This window comes from Anopheles coustani, chromosome 3 (genome assembly GCF_943734705.1).
Source record: "Anopheles coustani chromosome 3, idAnoCousDA_361_x.2, whole genome shotgun sequence".
Lineage (NCBI taxonomy): Eukaryota > Metazoa > Arthropoda > Insecta > Diptera > Culicidae > Anopheles > Anopheles coustani.
In genome coordinates this window covers 67,864,203-67,885,409 of record NC_071288.1, presented here as the reverse complement: position 1 = coordinate 67,885,409, position 21,207 = coordinate 67,864,203, and the positions used below count along the sequence as shown (strand labels likewise).

Genomic DNA, 21,207 nt, shown 5'->3' with positions numbered 1-21,207 from the left:
AACTAACCCACCAATGTTTAAAATAGTGGCAATGTTTTTGTCTTTAATCTCGACATCTGTGTTTTAAATAACCTATCAACTTCTTTCTCTAAGGTATCGATTTTTGCCTCTAAGTTATAGTTTTTGTTCATTAATTTCGATGTCGTTCCTATGTAAAATTTTAATAAGAAGTTTAAATGTTTATTGTTTTATCTTTAATACTTATAAAAACCAAAATTCTATCATGACGGGGAAACAGATGGCGTAAAGGTAAAAATAAATATGCAATTTCAAAAAGAGAATTCTTAAAGACAATAAAACTGAATTTCGATGGTAAATTAAATGGTAACAGTTGTAAACAAAAATTTATTATATTTAACATCAATTTCTTTCATCGAAACCCTTTTCCAACAGTCCAAAAATTGTTTTAAATGTTTTGATTTTCTTTCGTACATTGCAACGAACATTTTGTATGATTAAACACCCAACCTTTGCTTCAGGTGCAAAGATTGTTATCCAACGGGGTGGATTAAAATATGTACAAAATGGGTATATCTTGAGAATTCCTTCCACCATCCGATCTGGAGGAATGAAATGGAATGATTTACGGCAGGTCGAGAGTATGATTTATGAAAGCATATTCATGTTTAAATCCCACCAGAGCTGATGCAACATTTTCCCCTCCGAGAGCGGAAATGGAAAGACTTCGACTAGAAGAGTCCATCTCCTCCACCGTATCGGAGGTCCGTATGGGGGTAGGGAGTTGGATCATAATCGTACCCGTCGTCCCGATTGCCGGACGGGATAACTGGACCGGTGACCTTCGGCCAAAGGCCTCCGCCTTCTGCCGATTGAATGTGCTCGGGAGGGTTTTAATCGCTACATTCGCCATCCGCAGCGAAGGTCCAGCGAAGCGAACCGCAGAAAGCGAATGTAAAAAAAAACCGGAGCGTTCCTTCGTTAGCGACTGCTGAACGGACACGTGCGCATAAACACGTGAGCAAATATAAAAGAGTGAAACAAATAAATTATCTTTAAAACACGCTCACGGCCCGGCTGGCCAGCGTTTTCTCCCCCCCCGGGTGGGGGGCGAATTGGAGCCTGCCCGGGCGAGCACCACCGACGCAAAACACAACTACAAAATAGGGCGCATGCATAGCAAAACAATGGGGGTTTGCAGATTTCCTGGGTGAAAAGCTCGCCGCTTTTCTATGAATGGAATAGCAGAGCGGAGGAGAAAAAGTACGAATGATTAAAGTTCCTCTCGGTTCGCCTTAGCTGTGTGTGGGGGGATATACGAAACAAAAACCGTTGCAGATGATGTTTTGGAGCTGAGAGGGAGGGGGGGCTGCTTGGGATGAGGAGCGGATGAAAACGCAATCCGAGAAAAATCTTTTAGCAGTAAAACAAACAAAGTGTGATACAGCGCAACGATGCAAACCGTTCTCATTTCGCTTCCACTTTAACTCCCTTCCGGAAAAGGGGGTGAGGCCGACGTGAGATGCTGGCCCGGAAAAACGAGGTCAGAGAGTCGGTTGTTCACGGCAGGTCACCGTAGCGTGGTATCATAAAATAGAGACATAAAACGTTTAAAGCGCCATTTTATAATGAATCTATTCGTTCGTTTCACTCTGCAGGCGAATCGAGCTGCGCCTGAGGGGGTGAAGTGGATAAAGTGAACAACGATATGATTACCAGAGAACGACATGTGAACTTAGGGCGAGACTCGCAAAGCTCTCAAGACTTTCGAAAAGATCCTATCGCAAAACGCTTAACTTCATACAGTTGAATGTGACGTTTTCCGAGATATCTTAACGAAGAAAGAATATCGAAAAAGTTGTTAAAAATTATCTAAATCTGACAACTTTTCTCCGAGAAGCTTCTCAGATTGTTCTCCACGGGGTTAACGTACCATTTCAACGACCTCCACCTCCGCTTCGATACGCAGATGGTACAGGAACATCTTGAGATCCTTCTTAATCTGGATGGAGTTGTCCTCCATCTGGGCGACGGTGAAGATGCGCATCTTGCAGTTCTTCCACGAGCGGTGCTGCTTCAGCAGGAACGGCAGCAGCATCAGCAGGCCTCCGTCGTGCACGATCCACCAGATGTCAATGTTGCCGGCAATCTGGGACAGGTGTAAAAACAAAAAATGGGAGTCAGAAAACATTCACCACATCCTTCACCGGTGAACGGCTTGCGCTACTCACCTTGTCACCCACGGCTGGGAAGAAGTTGATTCCTTTCGGGACGAGCAGGGCCATGCGGGCGGCACTGACGTGGCGTACCGTCTGCAGGAACACGTGCCAGGTGCGGTCGTCCTCGCTCTGACGCCATCCGTACGGCCAGCCGATGATAACGGTGTTCGGCTTCATGCCTCCCAGACCGATGGTTTGTACACTGCGAGGATGAAAGAATTGAGAAAATCGTTTTTTGGTGAGATTAAAATTGAAATAGTTCTCAGTTGTTAACATTACAAAGTTAAAAAATAACCCTTTGATGGATAATGTTTATCTTCAAATTAATTTAAGGAAAACAAGGCTGTACACGGAATTTAAATCTCTTCAGCTAATATTTGTCTTATTGTTTGGTATGAGTTCTTGAAAAATCTTATGATCATATTGATAAACTTAGTTTGTTTGCTAGTAGTTATCTGATATACTCGTAAACCCTTTGTTATTTTATATTTAAAAAAGAACTGGATTCATTTAATTATTAAATGTTCTTTTGAGAACATAAAAACTTTCATTTTCATTCTTTTTTGTTGCTTTTTTTCAATCTTCTCTTCAGAGAACAATTCTTTTTTCCTCTTCTTATAAGTGTCTGTCTTCAATGATAAAATAAACATTTTACTATTCACATTAGCCTGACACGGGCAAGCGGATGGAATTTGTACTGCTTTACCCAGTTTTTTGTCGCATTGTCGTGTTGTTTTTACTTTCATTGCGCATCGTTTATTTCGAGTGCACCTTCAAAAACACGTTCTTATGTGTTTGTAAACTTTTAATTCGTATATTTGCCAAACCAAATGTTTGCTTATTATCGGCAAATCATTACTGATCACAATCACAAATAACACGTATGCAAACTGACCATCACTTAATCAATAAATTCCTAACATCCATAACGAACAGGAAAAAAATATTTTTTCTTCTGCTCCACACAAAAAAATGTTTAAAAATCAGTGTGACAACTTTTGGAGTCATTTTCCCAACTTGGCAGGACTGTTCTCTAAAATAAAGTAAGAAGAGATAAGTTTAAATTCGGAAAGCTCTTTGATATGAACATATGACCAACAATTATATATCAGCAAAATAACTCTCTAAGTTTCTCAGTGTTAAGCTGGTGTACTTTAATCTAGTAGATTTAAATCAAAGGACGTCAGTATTTGTCATGAAGGCAATAGACAACAGTTAACATTGCTGCCATCTTGATCATGCAATGTAGCAGAAAGGATATTAAGCAACGAAACTTTGCACATAATCCATCCTAACGGGACGATCAGCAGAGACCAACCCAGCACGACCGACGCCAAAACTTGGCTAGCGCACGTGGGCCAAGAAGTTTACTTTATTTATCGCCCCCATCTGTATCGTATTTCGCTCAAGTTTAGCGTGTAATTCCTTTCGTATTCCCAGCCCGGTGGATGATGCTTGCCAAATCCCGCCATTTGCTCGGGCGTGGAATTGATTGAACCGTCCTCGGCTCTCCTGAGGGAAATCGTTCGCCATCGACCGTGAGAAGCGATAAGCTTGGGGGGCTTAGTGGCACGGGAGGGTATGGAAAATTGATAAATTATGATGAAATAACGGACCGCACGAAGAACAAAGTGAAAGGAATAACTCCTCTCGGGCGAGAAAGGATCATTTTGAAGGTCGCCAGAAGAAACTAATCCGAAGTGGTGTTGAAGTTTTGAATCCCCAAAACGGTTCCCCGTATCCTAACCTTCTCTTTAGGGAATTGAAAAGGTCTGCAGTGTAAGGTTGTAGTGCGAATACTTACGCGTGTGACAGACCGTCAGCAATGTTGGACGCGACCAGCACATCGCAGAAACCCTTCACCTTCTCGTCGTCCATGACCTTGCGGAGCGCTTGCTTGGCGGCGGCGGCCTCCCCGGCCCGCTTGGTGAAGTCGCCCGGAATGAGCGACACCACCACGGCCAACCCCTTGCCCGCCTTCAGCTGCGACACGAACGCGAACAGCTTGCGGTACTTGGGCGTGAAATCGTCGTTCAGCTTGGCCAGCATCAGGATCTGCGGGCGCCAGTTCTTCGTGTGCGGCGGTCCCTCCTCGAGGCGGAGCAGCGAGTAGCGGGCGGCGGACAGGGCAATACCACGGATACCGTCACCCCATTCCTTCTCGGCCCTGTACGTGATGAAGAGAGAGCGAGAGGTAGTGAAGTGGTTAGACAGCGATGTGGAACAGAGCGTTATTGGCGTGTTCTACTTACCCTCGGTACTCGATGTACTTGTATATTACGATAGCCATTCCCATGGCCAGCAGGGCAAAGTACCACGAAGTCATGAACATGATCGAGATGCAGAGCGTCAGGCCAATCAGCGACAGACACCTGGGAAATAGAGGAATAACATAGCACACGGATTTGAGGTTAGTTCCCGCGAATTTTATTGCGAGTTCTGCTCGTTCTCGAACCTACCAGTGATAGTACTTGAAGCGCGGACGCCAGTTGGGCGTACGCAGCAGGGTCTGGAGGGCGCAGGCCAGATTGACGAAGCCGTAGCACATCAGGAAGAACATGGACAGCAGCGGGGCGAGCAGATCGACGTTGCCGAGCAGGATGCCGCACTGGCAGATCAGCAGCGTGAGGATGAGGGCGCGCGTAGGTTCGCCACGCTTTGACGAGACGGCGAACGGTTCGAGGAACGGAATGATGCCGTCCTTCGCAATGGCCTGCAGCAGTCGCGGAGCGCCGGTCAAACTTTGCAGTCCCGCGCCGAGCGTCGACAGGAAGGACCCGATCAGGATGACCCACTGGTTCGGCCAGGCCATGTTCGCCACCACCAGCTTACCACCGATGGACTGTCCGAATCTGATGGACGGGCGGGAGTTAGAGAGCGTGACCTTTTGACCCGAATTGACCGGTGACTTACTTGTCTCGCAGCAGCAGGTTGTCGACGGTGCCCGCGAACAGCAGCACACAGGACAGGTACACGGTCGACGTCGTCAGGATGGCTCCGATCGTACCGATGGGAATGCTCTTTTGTGCGTCCGCCAAATCACCGGAACGGTTCGAGCCGGCCATAATACCTGCGGACGATGAGTGATTCGGAGTTGGGATTAGCTATATCTGACGTTCCTAAGCCATGCACAGAGTGATGCGGTTATTTCGAGTATCAGAAAACATATTCAGTCCTTCTGGATTAAAGTGTTCGTTCTAGTGTTGTGCCTTATGCATCTTTAGGCGACATTCATTCACATGAATCTTTTTTACCTAAAATTAATTCAGATTGATTTATGAATCTTTTAGGATTCGGCTCTCCAAACTTTGATAAATCTTCATGAATCTTTCATGGATCTTTGGATAAAAAGGAGATCTCACTACCTATTTTGCGGCCGTTAGTTTTCAGTTCTTTTAACATTAATCAATCTTTGGGATTCATGAATCTCTCATTGAAATATTCACGAATCTCTATAACGACACAAAGATTCGTGAATCTGAATCGGAATTACACAAACCTAGTTCGTTCCCAAGAGCTTTATATGCAGCTTCTCGTCATTGATTCAAGACATTGTCGGTGTACTTGACTTTAAGACAAAATATGGGGTCTCAAAAATGCTCGTTTTTCTAATCTGCTAAAACCAAAACAAGATAAGTAGCGGCGAAACATTTCAAGAATTGAAAATCGATAGAAGTGGAATTTTATCGTCATTTTCTTTGGACTCATCTGGTTTCTGGGATAAATGTTCTTGGCAAAAAGTGACCGTTGTTTATTGAACGATGAAAAAAGCACTTTAAAGCCACACCGGCGGAACGGAACGGCAGCATTCCCGGTCCACTACAAGCATTAATCCTTTCTTTTTTCTTCTCTTACAAAGCCAAGGTGGCGCTGGTATTGGTAACCTTCGCAGAAGGAACGGGTCGTGATGCTTTTAGGAAAAACTGGAAAAACTTATTCAGTTCCGTCACTCAATCACGCCGAGGAGAATCGAAAGAAAAGAATTAGAAGCACGGGGACATTCCCGAGTGGCGTAACGACTTTTGCAATTATCTTCCATCGCGCCACTATAGGTATTGCGTGCCCTTTTTCGTCCGGATTCATCCACCTGATGACCTGATCCTCCGGATGACTGTTCTGCACCGCCGAGCGCTAGTTTGAAGTGGCTTCTCGCCCCGGTTTCACGTTCCACCCCTTTTAAACCTTCATCAAAATGACTTGCCGATGGGTAACACCACCGAAACATTATGGCACACATACACGCCGCATAGCCTAGTCTCGGTGATGATGCTAGCGGGAGGCAAGCTTATCTACGCGAACGCGAATCATGCCAAACGCGAGTCAGCAGTTTTCCACGATGACCAGCAGCTGGTTACCGGTTGTTTGAAAAACGTGGAATCAAGTTTTTGCCTTTAAAATGATTGTCCTCAAGCTGTCACGTCTGAACCATAATTCGACAGATATGACGGATCGCTTGCCTGCTTAATGGCATGGGTAGCGAAACAAAAGCTGGTAAATGGTAAATTGTTTTTAAGCACAAACAGCAAAAGGATGAGGAAGGTCCTCCCGCCTGAGAGATAGGGTTTGTTAAAGGATTAACCATTGTCCATTCTATAAAATAAGTAAAATAAATTAAAACTTGAACCAAAAACAGAAGTATGTAATTTAATTTTACGTCTAATGCAGACACCGAATAAGAAAATAAAAAAAAAATATCCTAAACACGAATGCTAATTATTCAAACTATTTTATAACTTTCCTGTTTCTTTAATTGTTTGGAGAAGATAAATCGTCTGCTTATAATACGTTTGGTAATGTGCATTTCTTCCTCTCAACACATTTATTATTTATTTTCGTTGAAATGAAGTTCTTTTATCATTTGAAGTGAGCGTAAATTAATGTCTTCTGATAGAAACATGACTATGATTTATCTTTTTTTTATTTTTAAATCAAAATAGTTATTTGAATGATTTTTCCCAGCTTTACGAATTGAAAGCCATTTGTTTTGTTGTTTTTCGAGCCTAATCAATAATGAGCTTTAGTCAGTTGTTTTTCGAGCTTAAAATTAAAAAAAAATCTCATGACCTTAAGTACGTTTAAGTAATTTTGAATGAAAGTTGTTAGAATATTGAGTGTAAGCTAAAAAAGTCGGTTTATACTATGCTGTTTTTTCTTTTAATACTTCGAAAACCTTATGTCATTTTTAAAACATCAATTTCAATTGATCCATAAAAAGATGGAATCAATTACTACTCTTACTTTTTCACTCCACAGACGTTAATTGCTTTAAATGGCATACACATGAAGATATTTGAAACCCTATTGGCGTTTTTTCTCTTCAGGCAACTTGCACATGTTTTCAAAGTCGAAGAAAATGCTTTCAATTCTGTTCAATCGATCCTTCAATGCTTACCGGTTACCGACGGGAAGAAGATACCGATCAGAATCGTGAAGGCAGTCGTAAGGTCAGCATACACCTGGTTGTACGATGGACGGTCGAGCGGTTCGATGTGGTCCGGATCCATGCCGTACGCAATGTACTGTCCTTGCTGTGAGTGAAATAAAAAATGAACAAAAACGAATTAGTCTCCAGCAGGCATTCGACTGAGTGCACATGTACGAAAAAAAGGGCAGATGCAATCGATAGCTCACCTGCAGGAACGATGGGAACAAGTTGTCGAAGAAAACACCACTCTTCAAACCTTTGATGCCACGGACCAGCGATACGTTTTGCTCTGCAACGATACGGGAGGGGGAAGAAGAAGAAGGAAGGATGTCAATCAAGCGGCCAGGGGTGGGTCGATGCGGGTGTGTGAAGCACCTTTGAAGTACGGATCACATTCGCCGGCCTCGCAGAAGTAGTTCCACAGCACGCCACCCTCGTCCTTGGTGCAGTTCGGGACGGCTACATCCTTCAGGAGTCGTTTTCCGAGTACGCACATGCTGGTTGGGGGATGTGAAATGGAAGGATACACGTAAGTAAAATGAAGGTACAGGAGGGAGGTGACGAGACCTGACCCACACCGGAGCGGTACTCACAATAGCTTGTCGTTGCCGTCGATGTTATCGAAAATGCCAGCGTAGACCGCGATGATCGAGAAGATGACACAAGCCAGGGCGACGGTGGCGAATTTGTTCACGAACTTCACGCCGACGTACACAATCAGGCCTGCGTGGAGAAGGTAGGAAACATAATGTAGCGTTAGTGGCATCGAAATTACATCATCAGGTGCATCGGAAGTGCAGCGCGTATGGTCAAGGCGAGCCAAAATCCGTGCCAATGCAAACCACGAATGGTCCTATGCGGATGGCTTCGGTTACTCTAGTCTTTGGAGGCCTGGATAGAGAAGAGGAGCTCTACCAGAGGAGCACTCGGAACAAATTGGACGAATTGGACGTGATTTATCACTGACTTTTCACTGGCCAACCAGTTCGCTGGTTCGTTTCAAGGCCGGGCGAGCTGGTTGGATAGAAAGCATTCCAGGGCGAATGATTTACGACCAGAAGCGTTTATCACCGGCGTGGGTCTGGCCGTGGTGTGTTTTTCAAAACAAAGCACGAGCAATAGAAAGTCCAAAAGGTGCAATTTGTCTTGCATACATCCTTCATATATTATTTAGAAGAAGTGTGATAAATAAGTTCACCTAAAAGATTCCTTATATTCAATAAAGAATGCTTTAAGTAAGCCTAAAAGATTTTAAACCAACTTCTATTGAATTTCAATGGAATCTTTGAGGGGCTTTAAAATACTTCATTTTCAACAAGAACTAATGAAAGAAGATCCCCAAAAGGTAATCTTCGAAACCGTCTAATATAACTAAGGCAGACTTTGCGTTATCGTTTGCATTAAAAAATAGACAAATTTTAACAACTCTTCATACGAAAACGGAAAACGTTAGTAACCTTCCTTCTTTTAATTTCTTTTAAGTTCAGGTCAAGTTTGACAACTTTATCATTTAAATTGAATCCGCTGTGGCCAAAATATTAAACCAACTAAGTTTAATTATATGTTAAAACTTCCAGCTTTATATTACAACGAATAAAGTTTATTATAATTGTTTATTGTTGTGAGACATTTCCTGTACGACAAACTCAACTGATTTGGATTTTTGACTATTAAGTCACTTAGGAGCTCTAGGACCCCAAATTAAAGCAGAGGCCTTAAAGACAGGTAGAATGAAAAATGACTTTTTTATAGTTAATAAAAACTTAGACAAGATAGACATTGTTATACAGATGTGTCGATCGAGGCCAGTTACTCAAACAAAACGACCCAAAGGTCCTATCAAACGTGTTTTCGGAAAATCGCGACAACGTGACCATCATGGATGTTGTAGTTTTTTTTCAAGCCAGACTTGCTTGCTTTGTTGGCTGTCGGAATATTTTTTTAAGATATTTAAGTAATGTAACTTTACAATAAAATTTATTTCATTCAATTAGCTTGGTTAACTCTTTTCTTATGGCCGATGAAAATTTGTCCATTTTTTATCCAATACATTATTTATTGTGAAACCACTATGGAGTTGTAAGCATGCAATTTTCATCGTCCGTTTATTGGAAAATAAGATAAAACACTGTCACGGAAGAAAATCTACCGTGGTACTCACCCATAACGCACAGCAGACCGGTACCGTAGACGCGGAAGTTGTTGTACATCGCCGACGCGTCCTTGGTGAAGTCACCGAATATCGAAAGCCAGGGCGCCATGTACGTCTGCAAAAGGGGTAAAAGAGTGGCGTGAGAGAGCGGGGCGAGGGAAAAACCATGTGGACATGTGAACAGCAACGCGTCAGACAAAATCAAAAATGGTAGCACCGGCAACATATGCAAACGCATCTGCCGAACCGAGTGTGCCGATTCGGATTGGAAATTAATCAATCTCAATTACCGTCGGCCGACGCCGCCACATCGCGTGCGGACATGGCTGTCATCCGCGGCGTGTTTCGGGGCGGGCGGACGAAAAACGATTTGGAAGTGTCGCGCGAGTGGCGGACGATGAACGGGGTTGGACATCGGACATCGATCATGGATTGATTTCAAGTGTCAAGATTGTCTTGTTGAGTTAGCCTGTAATGTAATATGTCGCTCACGGTATCAGCTGACCCGATGGGGTTGGTTCCGCTGATTGCGATTTGAACGATCTATGATAAGATCATGTTGATAGGTTTGACAAAAATTTGAGTGTTTCAATTATTAAAACAGAATACATGACACTGATAAAATATATATTGATGCTTTTATATTGATGCAAACATTTGGAGTTGCATAAGTCAATCAATTTGTTCGTTAAAAGTGTGTAGCTTTTTCTCGAATGATGGTAAAGTTTTTTAACGAGAACCCTGTTTCATCCTTACCGAACCATGTAAGAGTTAAATCAGAAGTCAAATTAAGAGTATGAGCAAAAGGAAAAGTTGTAACACTTCTTTGTAAAAGAATTACAAGAATTTACTTTTCCCTTATTTCCCAAACAATCTTTTCCGTGTTTGTGCTTTTGTTTGTGGAGCGTGCAACTATAATTGCTATTAAAACAAACAAAATTGCGATAAACTGACTGACATGAAGTTTTAATTTTAAAGTGTTTTGTCATTTTTTATGTCCTTTAATTGCGCCCGACTTTCATTCTTTTAATTTTGAATCATTTAGTGTTCTTTTTGTCAACTTTATCTACTCAATTTTCATATTGCATATTTCATATGTTTTGTTTGTTAATTCATCGAACACAAGTTATACATTAATGTTGTAGTGTAAATTTTAATAGCAGCCACCAGTTCTGGAAGTTATTACAATCAATGACATAAAATACATCCATTTTGATATAATTGTTGACTAGTTGTTCGATTTTCTGGATAGCAAATGAAATCTTTTGTTTCGAAAGCCTAAATTTGTTAATATACTAGACACGATTAATTGGTAGATAGTATCTTTAAAATAAAAAAGGTTTACCGAAATTCTTAGTGAAAAAGCTTTTGTTTTTCATTTGTCTCAGCCGTCCATATAGTTAGAGCTAAAAACCTAGCGTACGGAAAGCAAACCGAGTACAGAATCATCCATTTGTAAAATGGCAAAACTCTCGTCCGAGCGTGGAAAAGGTCCTCGGAGGTGCGTTTAAGCCTATGTCAATCCACCAGCTGCTACACTTTACCGGGAAGCGGGTTCGTTGTGCGCAATCATCTTCCGGGGCCCGATGACGGATCGGTCGTCGGAAGAAGTGTCAAAAGTCTCACGTAATTGCGTGCTGCAAAACCATGGCAAATCCGAAGGAGCTCGCATTCCTGTGAAAATTCCCTTTTCTCGGAACCCTCGAAAAGGGCAAAGGTCTTCCAAGTGGTTCGGGGATCGAAACAACCACCTCCCAAAAGGTTGCCGTTTATGCCCATTTTACTACCCCCTCCGGTGGATGGAGGCTGGAACCTTCGGTGCTCATCAAAAACCGGTACCCAACTCCACCCGACGTCCGCTCGGAGTCGGGTTTGTGGGTGGAAAAAAGCATAAGGTAAATTAAGCAGTTCGTGTGAACCCTTCTTCGATTCCCTTTTTTTGGCCCGGTGAACATTATTAGAAAATAAAAGAATAAAGGGCGAGACGCGAGTGGCCTTTCTTGCAACAAACTTCAATTAACGGAAGGACTCCGACTCGACGTCCACCCTGAGAGGACGTGGCGCTTCCCAGGGGGTTGTTTCGGGTGATTTAAAAATGACATTTCCCGGGGCAACATTCCGAAGCGTGGGAGCTGTTGAAGAAATGAAAACAACAACGAACCGGGTGGACCGCAAACCGAAACTACCTGGCACTCCATTATCCCCGTCGTGCTGGGAACGGTTTGAACCGTTGAGGAGTAAAGTAAAGTACTCGCAAAACGATGAAGCCGAGGGCTTAGCGAAAGAAGTTAAAATTTTAATAACAGTTACCCACTCCGACGTTCGGATGATTTTTCTTGCATTTGCGAGGCGAAGATCCGTGGCTGGCAATGGCGGCGATCTGTCCCCGAGGGGTCCGTAATGCTTATTAGTATTGTTTCCTGTCGGCCATCGCTGTGCGCGATGTGAAGTGTAATTTCAACCGTAGCGTGTGGAAGGGCTTTTCCCGCGGAACGCGAAGAAAGCGTTGCAGTTATGGCGGTTAATGATGTGGGCTAATTTTTCTCCTCCTTCGGCGCGTTGACGAACTTTTTATTTGGTTTTTCCCGTCTGCTCCATTTCAATCCTGATTTCCTGTTTTTTCCTTTCACCGTATGGCTCTGGGAAACATGTTATTATCTAATACGCAATTTTCGAGGCTCATTTTCCGGTCGACGGCACCAACTTTGGGATGGGATGGAGAAGGAGCAAACGGATGACACACCGCAGCACCGAAACCAAACACTGCCGACGCAACATTTGGTATCGTGATTTCCATGCGTTGGTTGGAGAGAAAATTCGGAAAAAAGACAAACAATTTCCAGCCAACGGAGCTCATTAGCGAAAAAATGTTTGCGAGGAGTGTATGCAGTTTCGCGGTGGTTTTATTTTACAGATTTCTATTTTCTGATTTCAACCATTTTCAATCATCAACCAGCACACGCATGCAGCTTCGACGAGAAAGCTGGGAGATGTATGTAATCGGAAAATTATTTATTAAACCGCCGTTCATTTAACGGCGAAAAGGTTGTTTTGCTCTCCCCCCCCCCCCCCCCCTTTCCTTAGCACTCGGTTTGCACACAAACGCACCAACATTTGGGTTTTACTGGCAGAATGAAAAGACAAAAAGTCGGGCTGTATTTTCCGGAATACGGTAGCGAGCGATGAAAAGCCCCGATCATGGCGATGAAGTACATCCTTTCCGGCGCATGGTCTTGTTGGGCCGGGAAAAAAGGGCCGCCGCCATCGCCTTTTTCCTTTCGCAACGCCAAAAAAAGACGGCGAAGCAGTTAAGATTTCCGTCGGTAATCGGATTAACTTTTGGGGCGAGGGTGACGGCTTACCCGGGACGTTCGAAAATACGAGTGAAGGAAGAAAATATAAAACCGGTGAAAGTAAGCGGGTGGGAAAATACGCCCGTTCACAATTGCGCTCTTTCAACGAGGCGTCCAGGGTGGGAGAAAAACGGGTGCACCACACCACCCCCTTGCAGGGCGTTTAACTGCTCCGTAGCCTTTTTCCCAGGCGGGGTGAATTTGTCAGAATTTCTACCGGTTTGTTTTTCGCGGCAGAAAACGCAGACGCTTTAACGGTAGCGATAATTGAGTGGATGAGTTTATCAAAAGCGGGTGAAGGAAGGCGGAAAGTGACGACGCAGTTGGAACGAGACGCTGAACGCCAAACGACGATTTGTTAAGTTGACAGGGAAATCGTAGACAGTACGACGAGGCATTGGAAATATAAGAACAAAAAGAAAACCCCATGAAATATAAGCAGACAGGATAAACGCCACAGGAAGTAAACGTTCTTCGTTCAGCTGGAAAAAAGAGGTTTTACAAACGGTTGTGGAACAACATTCCTCCAAAGCGATGGGAAGATGCTTTGCCGCTTCCGATCGGGGCGGAAGAAGCATCCTCGTCATTGTTTATGAGGCACATTTTTCGTGCATGTCGGAAGGATATTCGCGTTGTTTATTGTTGAGCTAATAGAGAAATTACTCTCCTAGCACATACAGACAACCACTTGATGAGGGTTCGTAGGACAGTGTGGGACTACTGTGATAAACAATTTAAAATGCAAATCGTATGGCCTGAACACACAATGGTCACAAATGACGATACAATGGTCACACAAACAATACAACAAAACTCAGACATACATAAATTATAGTAGATTGTTTTTCACCACAAACTACTGCAATTCTTCTGTTTTCTTCTCTGTTTTGGTTGTTCCCTTGTAGTTGATAGAGTTTTAAATCCAATTCTCACAATTGTGTTTCATATTTTTTAATTTGGTTTTTAATACCTCATATTGTTGAACCTAATACAATTAGCAAAATTATGTTTCTGGAGTTATGTCACAATTTTTTCGAAACGGCGTCATTTTTGATTTATACGTTTTAAATGATAATATACAGACTCCAAAAGACAACAATTCAAACAATTTTTTGAATTTTTCATGAAACGTTGGTTGGTTGACGGTTTATTCCCAGACAGATCATAATAACTGTAAATGATTACTCATTTAATTAGGTAAATAATTCAATTAGTAAATTAGGTAAATAAATCAATAAAGAAATAAAAACTAATGAAATAGAAAACATACACTTTACTTTACATTATTAAATTATAACGAAAAACAACAACCACCGTTTCGAACTTCTTAAGAGTGTTGTTTTGTAAAAAAGTGTGTGCCCTCAAGGGCTGGAGCACTTGTTTGAAGCTTACCGCGTGTAGCTTAATTAGTTGAGGAGATGTTTCACCTCCCAACACGTTTTCTGAAACGAAACGTTTGAAGCAACGAGCCTTCATACTTGGAAATCAATTTGCAATTTTTCTTTCGCCCATTGGAATGAGGTTGTACTGCGATAGGATAATAAAATACTTCATGCTAATTTATTTACACTTCGCAAATTCCCAGTTAAATGTTAAGGAAAACTCGTAACACCCCTCCCGTCCCCAAAAAAGCGATACCGTTCAGTGCGAGCGGACATGATAATTAATTCGGGAGGCTCAACTTGGCGCAAAACAAACACTTTCCGCCTGGCTCCTGTCTCACGGTCGTAGTTAGTTCTCAAAACCCATCCTCCCACAATGGGCAAGATCGTCTGGTCCGCTTGGCATTAGTGCTTGAGTTGTTTGTCCTGCCGGAAAGGTCAGCCGAAGCAGCCGACCGGGTCGGAAAAACGTTTGCGAAACCGGTCTCCCTTTCGGTGCGGTGGAGACGAAAAGCGCAACCGGGTGGTGGTCCCGATGGGGGGGGAGTTTAGATTGCTTCATATTTTTGTGTGCGTAGCCTACATTATTTAATGAATGCTCCAAAGCTCTGTTCTTACGCTTCTGGCGAGCTGCTGCGCGATGTGTAAATATAATTTTGAATTTGTTTTGAACTACTATCTTCTGATCATCGGCTTGTGTTAAACATTTTCAAACGCACAGTTGGAATTTACTATAAAACATTCAGGATGAAATTCATTAATATTTTGGTAGGTATAAAGTTATGAATTATGATATTGCTTCGATTAGGAAAAATACGATTGAAAAAATTGTGCAAAATTGCAAGAGAATGTTTTAATATCTCCGAACAAGTTTGCAAAATTTATGATATGCGTCATAGTGACCGGTGCTTTTAGGTTTAAATGAAACAAATTAAGCTCTTTTAACATACTCACAGTATGTGTTATACTTTGCCTTTTAATACAAAAAAAAATGCAAGACTTACTATGTTTTTTAGATAAAGTTATCACTTAATTTTCGAGGGGTTCGCGAATTTTGGCTTAAATTTGAGGCTGTTTTTGTTTGGGTTTGCTTCAAAATTGGCTTAAGAGGCGCACTAAGCACTCCTGATATTTTATGTTCCAGATTCATCCAAACTCAATCCCTACTGTGCGTAGGGGATAACGAACCGTTATCCTTTTAACATTATAGGATGTGTACGGAAGCCTGCGGGTGCTTTGTGGTCAGTCTAAAATGTAATTTAAATTTCACCCCATCGAGGCCAGAAGGTTGTGCAGGCAGACCGCCATAAGTACGGGTGGTGCCGTTGTTCGTTCCGGGCGAAATGATTGCGTGGATTACGGAGAAAAGTGGTATCCTGCCTGCCCGAAGAATCTGCAAAACTAGATGAAAGTGCTTCGGTTCAGGAGCGCGCAAAAAAAAGAAAAAGAAAAACAACTCGGATACAAAGGTCCTTCAAAAGGACGCTCAATGTCAAACACGGGAAGAGGAACCCGAAACCCGGGGATGAAACCGACAATCACAAGGCGACCAGTGTAGCCGGACCACTTTCGCTGGCGGGCCGCAATAAAGTACAAAACCACAGAGGACCCGACGAAGGACCAAACCAGCAATCTCACACCCACTCCCTCACATACACACACAAGGTATGTGTGCCGTGGTCTCCGTTGTCTTGGTTCGTTTGCATTTGCATTTCACGGTGGGCGTCTCCGGCGAGCAATCTGTCCCGGGAAAAAAGAATGGAAAAGCATAAACAACCGGTTCCGGATGCTGCAATGGCCGATCAAAGTGGTTGCATAAGTTGTCAGGCCCGTCATTACGAGGCGTTAGCTGCTCCATATCGACAATCGGCACCGGCGATAGGCGCCCAAGGATCAAGGCGTGAAATCCGAGGCCAGGATGGTTTTGAGGTTACGCGAGACGTAACTGGGAACGTGTCAAAACCGGTGTCAAAACAAGGTGGCGCAAGTCGATGAAGCAATAAAACCGGGCAACGGGTTGGTTTTCTTTTTTACGTTTGCCGCAAAACTGATGGAGATGAAAATTGGATTGGTGACAGCTATCGAGAATCATGCGCGATTCGTATGACAATTCGCGAATACATGAATATTCGATGCGGGCACAGGGTGTACATTTTCGGTAAATCCCGTTTCGTCGAGCTCGAGCCGAACATTTTGCGGTGTGCGGGAATGTTGATCTCTTTTGCTCCTTTTTTTTGGCGTTTCTAGCACCAAGGAACGCCATCTCAAGGCTACTCAGGATGAATTGGAAGTGGTAAAAGGATGAGGCAACGAGCCGGTACCGAAAGGACGATTCAGCCTTCCGGTGCAGGCGCGACATCCGGTGGGAATATAGCCGTAGCAGGGTCACAGTGAGCACACCGAGAGACCGGCGTCGATATTGGCTATTATTGCGTACTTTAATGACATTATAGCTGCTGGGAAGCTTCCGTTCATTCGATTATTTACGGCTCGTCCGGCTCGAAACAACCCCCGAAATGGATCGATAGTACGCAAAAGTGCTTAAAAAGGATTTGTGTGGGGCTTTTTATATACAAGTTCCATCGTCTGTTTTTTAGTTTCAACTAAATGCCTAATTATTGTCTTAAAGTTTACGTTTTAGATTTTAAAACAACATCTTTAACACGTTGACTGCCATGTTACCCAAAAGTGGGTGACAGCAGAAATAAGTTCTGAAAAGCTTTTGACCCATAAATAAATGAAAATGCAACATAAAAATTATAGTAATATTTAATATCAATTCTTTGGGAAGCTAAGTTTTTGCTTAGCCTTCAACAATCGTTGGTTTAATAAATGTTATAAACACATTTTATTAAACAAAATTGTACCAAAAATTTGTGCGAAAAACGCTTGGCAGTTAACGTGTTAAAAGCTGTTTTAATTTAAGAGTTTTCTTGATTTAACAAACGTTATTTGTTATCTAACTGTGTAGACAAAAAAGTAAGTTGTTTTTCATCTCACGAGTGATATTGAAAGTGTCTGTACAAAATCAAGTAATTGGCAAAAAATTAAATCCGATAGGCAGACCCGCTGGAAGTTTGGAAAAACAGTATCCCGCCAAGCGGAGATAATTGAGTAAATATCATTAGAGCTATCCCAGCTGGCCCGTGCCCGATCGATGGCCGATGACGGATGCCAAGGCAGGCCTAGAGAGTGATAGTGAAGTGAAACTTAATTAAGAAAATTTTCAAAACAATCCAGCTGCTGCTGCTGAGCCTCACTGATGGTCGCAAAAAAGAAGCAAACATGCGCTATTTTTCAGCAAATTTCAGTCTCTTATTTTACATCAAACGGACGGTTTTGACGTCGGTAAAAGAAAGAAAACTAAAGTGGAGTACATTACAACAATAAGAGGCTGAAGCGAATGGTGGTTGGACGGAGGAAGATAAAACACATCAGCAGCGTCAGGTAAAATATTTTCTGCTATGTAATTGACATTCACCTCCGTTGACGCAGGGTGGGTCGGTCCTTTTTAATTTATCTCGAGTGTGTTCTGGACCCGGCGGTTGAGTGTATTCTGCAGACATTTGTTTTTATTTGGTGTCTTTTTGTTTCCCCGTTCGTTTCCGGCGCGCCGGGCAGGACGTTCGAGGAGACAGATAGGTTTTAATTAGGCTACCACACATAACCGCAGCCCGGCCTTTTGGCTGAGAACCCGCACCGCACCCGGGGCATGCAGTTGTAAATAACGACGTTAGGTTAATTAAACCTGATTGTCTTTGGGCCTGAGGTGGGTGTGTACCGGTTCCGCAAAGTTATGGCCGTGTCGAGATTTTTGTGTGGTTCGCGACAGGAGAACTAATGAGGGAGGGATCCAAAACCACTTGAAAGTAATGCCGATTGTCGACACGACAGAAACGCAGCGGTGAAAACGTTTTTCTGAAGAGTGAATTTATCAACACAATGTTGTGTTTGAGTAAAAGAGGGAAATAAATTAATTCATGTCAAGAAAAGAAAATTTAAAAAATCAACTCTATATTATTGTTTAAAAAATTACATGATATTTAAATTAAATGTATTTGTAATACAAGGTTTTCTAAACCAATTTTATTATTCTCTTTCAAAACAACATCGATACTCAAAATTTCCCAAAATAATTCTGTGATGATTATTATACAACTGATCCTAGAATTTTCGTTAGATTTTACTGGTATTCTTTGATAGAGATGTAATTTAAGTATATCAAACCTATTCGTTGCTGATCAGTACTCTCTATTATTTTTGCTTTATAAACTCTTTATTAACTCTTGCATTCATGTACAAGTGACATGTAAAATACCTATCTATCGATTGATTGGGGATTTGATACTTTTCTCCTGACACTACTTCGCCGTCTTAGCACTTCAGGGACGGCAGAGTTCTTGAACATGCGTCGTCCAAGAGTTTTATTTTGAGACAACGAAGAAGGACGCTTCAAATGTACTCGAGACATCGATTTTTGAGCCTCGGGCGAAGATTTGATCTTTCGCTCGAGACGCCCTCCACCGGATTCATTCTTTTCGCCGAGCCGAAATTTGTGAAACCAATCGAGTATTAATAAACGTCGATCACGGTGCAAACGACACCCGCCTCAACCCTTCTCCACTCCACGCCTCTCATCCTGAGTCATTGAGCCAATCGAACAAACTCCCGGATGAATCCGGATCGATACCCCGCTTCGGACGACCGAGCGACGCCGGGTTCCGGTGGCTGGCGCAAGTGAGGTGGAAAACTTTGTGCCCCGCCGATCAGCATCAGCGAAATTGGAGTTGGTTAGTGGGCTGTTTCTGTTGTTTTTTTTGTTGTTTTTGGGGTGCTGCTGGAGCCTTTTGGCTTGTTGAACACGTTTTCTGTCCGAATGCCTAGTTCCTAATTCAATTAAATATTCCCAACAGGCACCGGATTTCCGCCGGCACTGGCGCAGAACCGAACGAAACGGTGGTTGAGGGGGGTGAAGAAGAGGCAGTTAGTGCCGCACTATTGCTGTTTGATGTTTGCCCTCGCTGCGGTTAATGTTTTGTCCTTGCCTGGCGCAGCTTTTAGGCCGAATTGGATTGCGCCTCGCCAAACAGCGCAACCGGGACACAATTTTCCGGCAATGAAATTAACTTTTGACCTTGCGAAACACTTCTGATTTTTAGTACTGGTTCTACCAAACTTGCTAGTATGCTTTTGAAACAGAGCAATGATGAATGAAAAAATGTTAAAGTTGATACTCTTGACCAACATAAACATAATGTGAAAAAACTACTAAATAAGATGCATAAAAAGCTAACTGTTACGTGATTTTAGAAGCTATAATGTGGAAACTTTCAACATTAAATTAAAGCAAACATATGCTGTTAAACTTTAATCTAACATCTTTTAATGAAAAATAGGAAACGAACAGATGATGCTTAGGAACGCTTGTGGGCTTTCTTTTAGCATATGATAAGCTCTCAATATGCGTTCATATTGATCGGCGTGGAACGGGTTTTCCTTTTCCTTTTTCCAAGGATAAAGAAATATCTCCAAGGCCAAGGATTTTACCACGTACCCGGGTTTCATCACGTAACCCCTTTTTCCACCGCGTCTCGATGAAACGATGCGTGAGAGTTCTTTGTTTCGCGCAACGGAAGGTAAAACCGCGAGCTTAAGGCTGAAAGAATTGGCGAAGATTACCGAAGCGAGGTTTGCCACACGCCTCGGTTCCATGGCATCCAGAAATTGATTTGTTTTCTTCTGATTGAAACTCGGGAATGCAAGATGCTCGAGGTATTTCGAAGAAACTTTAGTTTTGTTTCTTTGTTTCTGTTTTTATCCAAACCTCGGTGCGGCATCGATCAACTTCTTCAGGAGACCGCGGCTAGACCGGGTCTTGCATTTTTGGTGAAAATACACAAACACACACGTAAAAAGACCTAAAAACACTTCAAGCCACCCCCCGCAAGAGCTCGAGAGATTTTAATTAAAAGTGGCAAAAAAGTAAAAGTTGCCGTCGGCGGGTTTCATGCCAACACGTTATCCTTGGTTGCAACACCTCGGTATCGGTGTTGTTTTTTTTTTGCTTCCACCTTGGGAAAAACCCGGCCAGCGTGAGTTGGGGGAGAAAGCTTGTCTGCCGCACCGAGAGCAGCACTCTGGCCCGGGAGGCATGTCAAGCAGCACCGTGCACCGTCCGAAGGGTGTTTTTAAGTGAAAGCTTGCGTGGCGCTTACAGCGTATCTGGGCGGGTTAGAAAGTGAGTCCCGGAAAAAATCGTTAAGGATAAAGCAAAGATAGCAAAAGAGAAGACAAACGCTGGCGCGGGCTTCAGATTCATCCCGCTCCGGAATGTGCTTTGCGAAGCTGAATCACCACGACGAAGCGTATGTAAACCATCATAGATGTTAAACCATCTGAACGCTCCGCTTCGTGCGAACGTGCTCTGCTGGGTCATGGGTAGTCGTCCTTGGACCACATCGCAGCGTGGAAAGCTCGGAACGAGTTAGGACGTCAGTTCGGTTTGCTTCTCCCTTTTAGTTATCTTTTTTCTTCCCCTTCAAATGTCCCGTTCTTAATCCGTTTGAGCCATGTTCTATGGAGCATAGTTTTCCATAACGCATTCGTTGTGAAAGAAGATGCTTTCTTTCGTTGTAGAAGATGCTATTTATTGATGAAGTAGATATTGTTTTGACAAATGAACTATCGAAAAATAAGTTCAATCTTTTGCAGGCAAGAT

At 42.9% G+C, this 21,207-nt stretch overlaps 1 protein-coding gene across 1 annotated transcript in view; it reads right to left on the bottom strand.

Annotated features, from left to right (window-relative positions):
• Positions 1–21,207, bottom strand: part of LOC131271385 (solute carrier family 12 member 4) — a 66,803-nt gene that overhangs the window by 5,259 nt on the left and 40,337 nt on the right. Inside the window, exons 7-17 of the mRNA XM_058272799.1 lie at positions 9,764–9,869; positions 8,196–8,325; positions 7,978–8,099; positions 7,809–7,891; positions 7,570–7,705; positions 5,091–5,247; positions 4,637–5,029; positions 4,430–4,549; positions 3,982–4,344; positions 2,190–2,379; positions 1,892–2,107 (exon numbers count right to left, since the gene is read on the bottom strand). Of these exons, the coding sequence (XP_058128782.1) occupies positions 1,892–2,107; positions 2,190–2,379; positions 3,982–4,344; positions 4,430–4,549; positions 4,637–5,029; positions 5,091–5,247; positions 7,570–7,705; positions 7,809–7,891; positions 7,978–8,099; positions 8,196–8,325; positions 9,764–9,869 (2,016 nt within the window). The remainder of the gene's footprint in view (positions 1–1,891; positions 2,108–2,189; positions 2,380–3,981; positions 4,345–4,429; positions 4,550–4,636; positions 5,030–5,090; positions 5,248–7,569; positions 7,706–7,808; positions 7,892–7,977; positions 8,100–8,195; positions 8,326–9,763; positions 9,870–21,207) is intronic.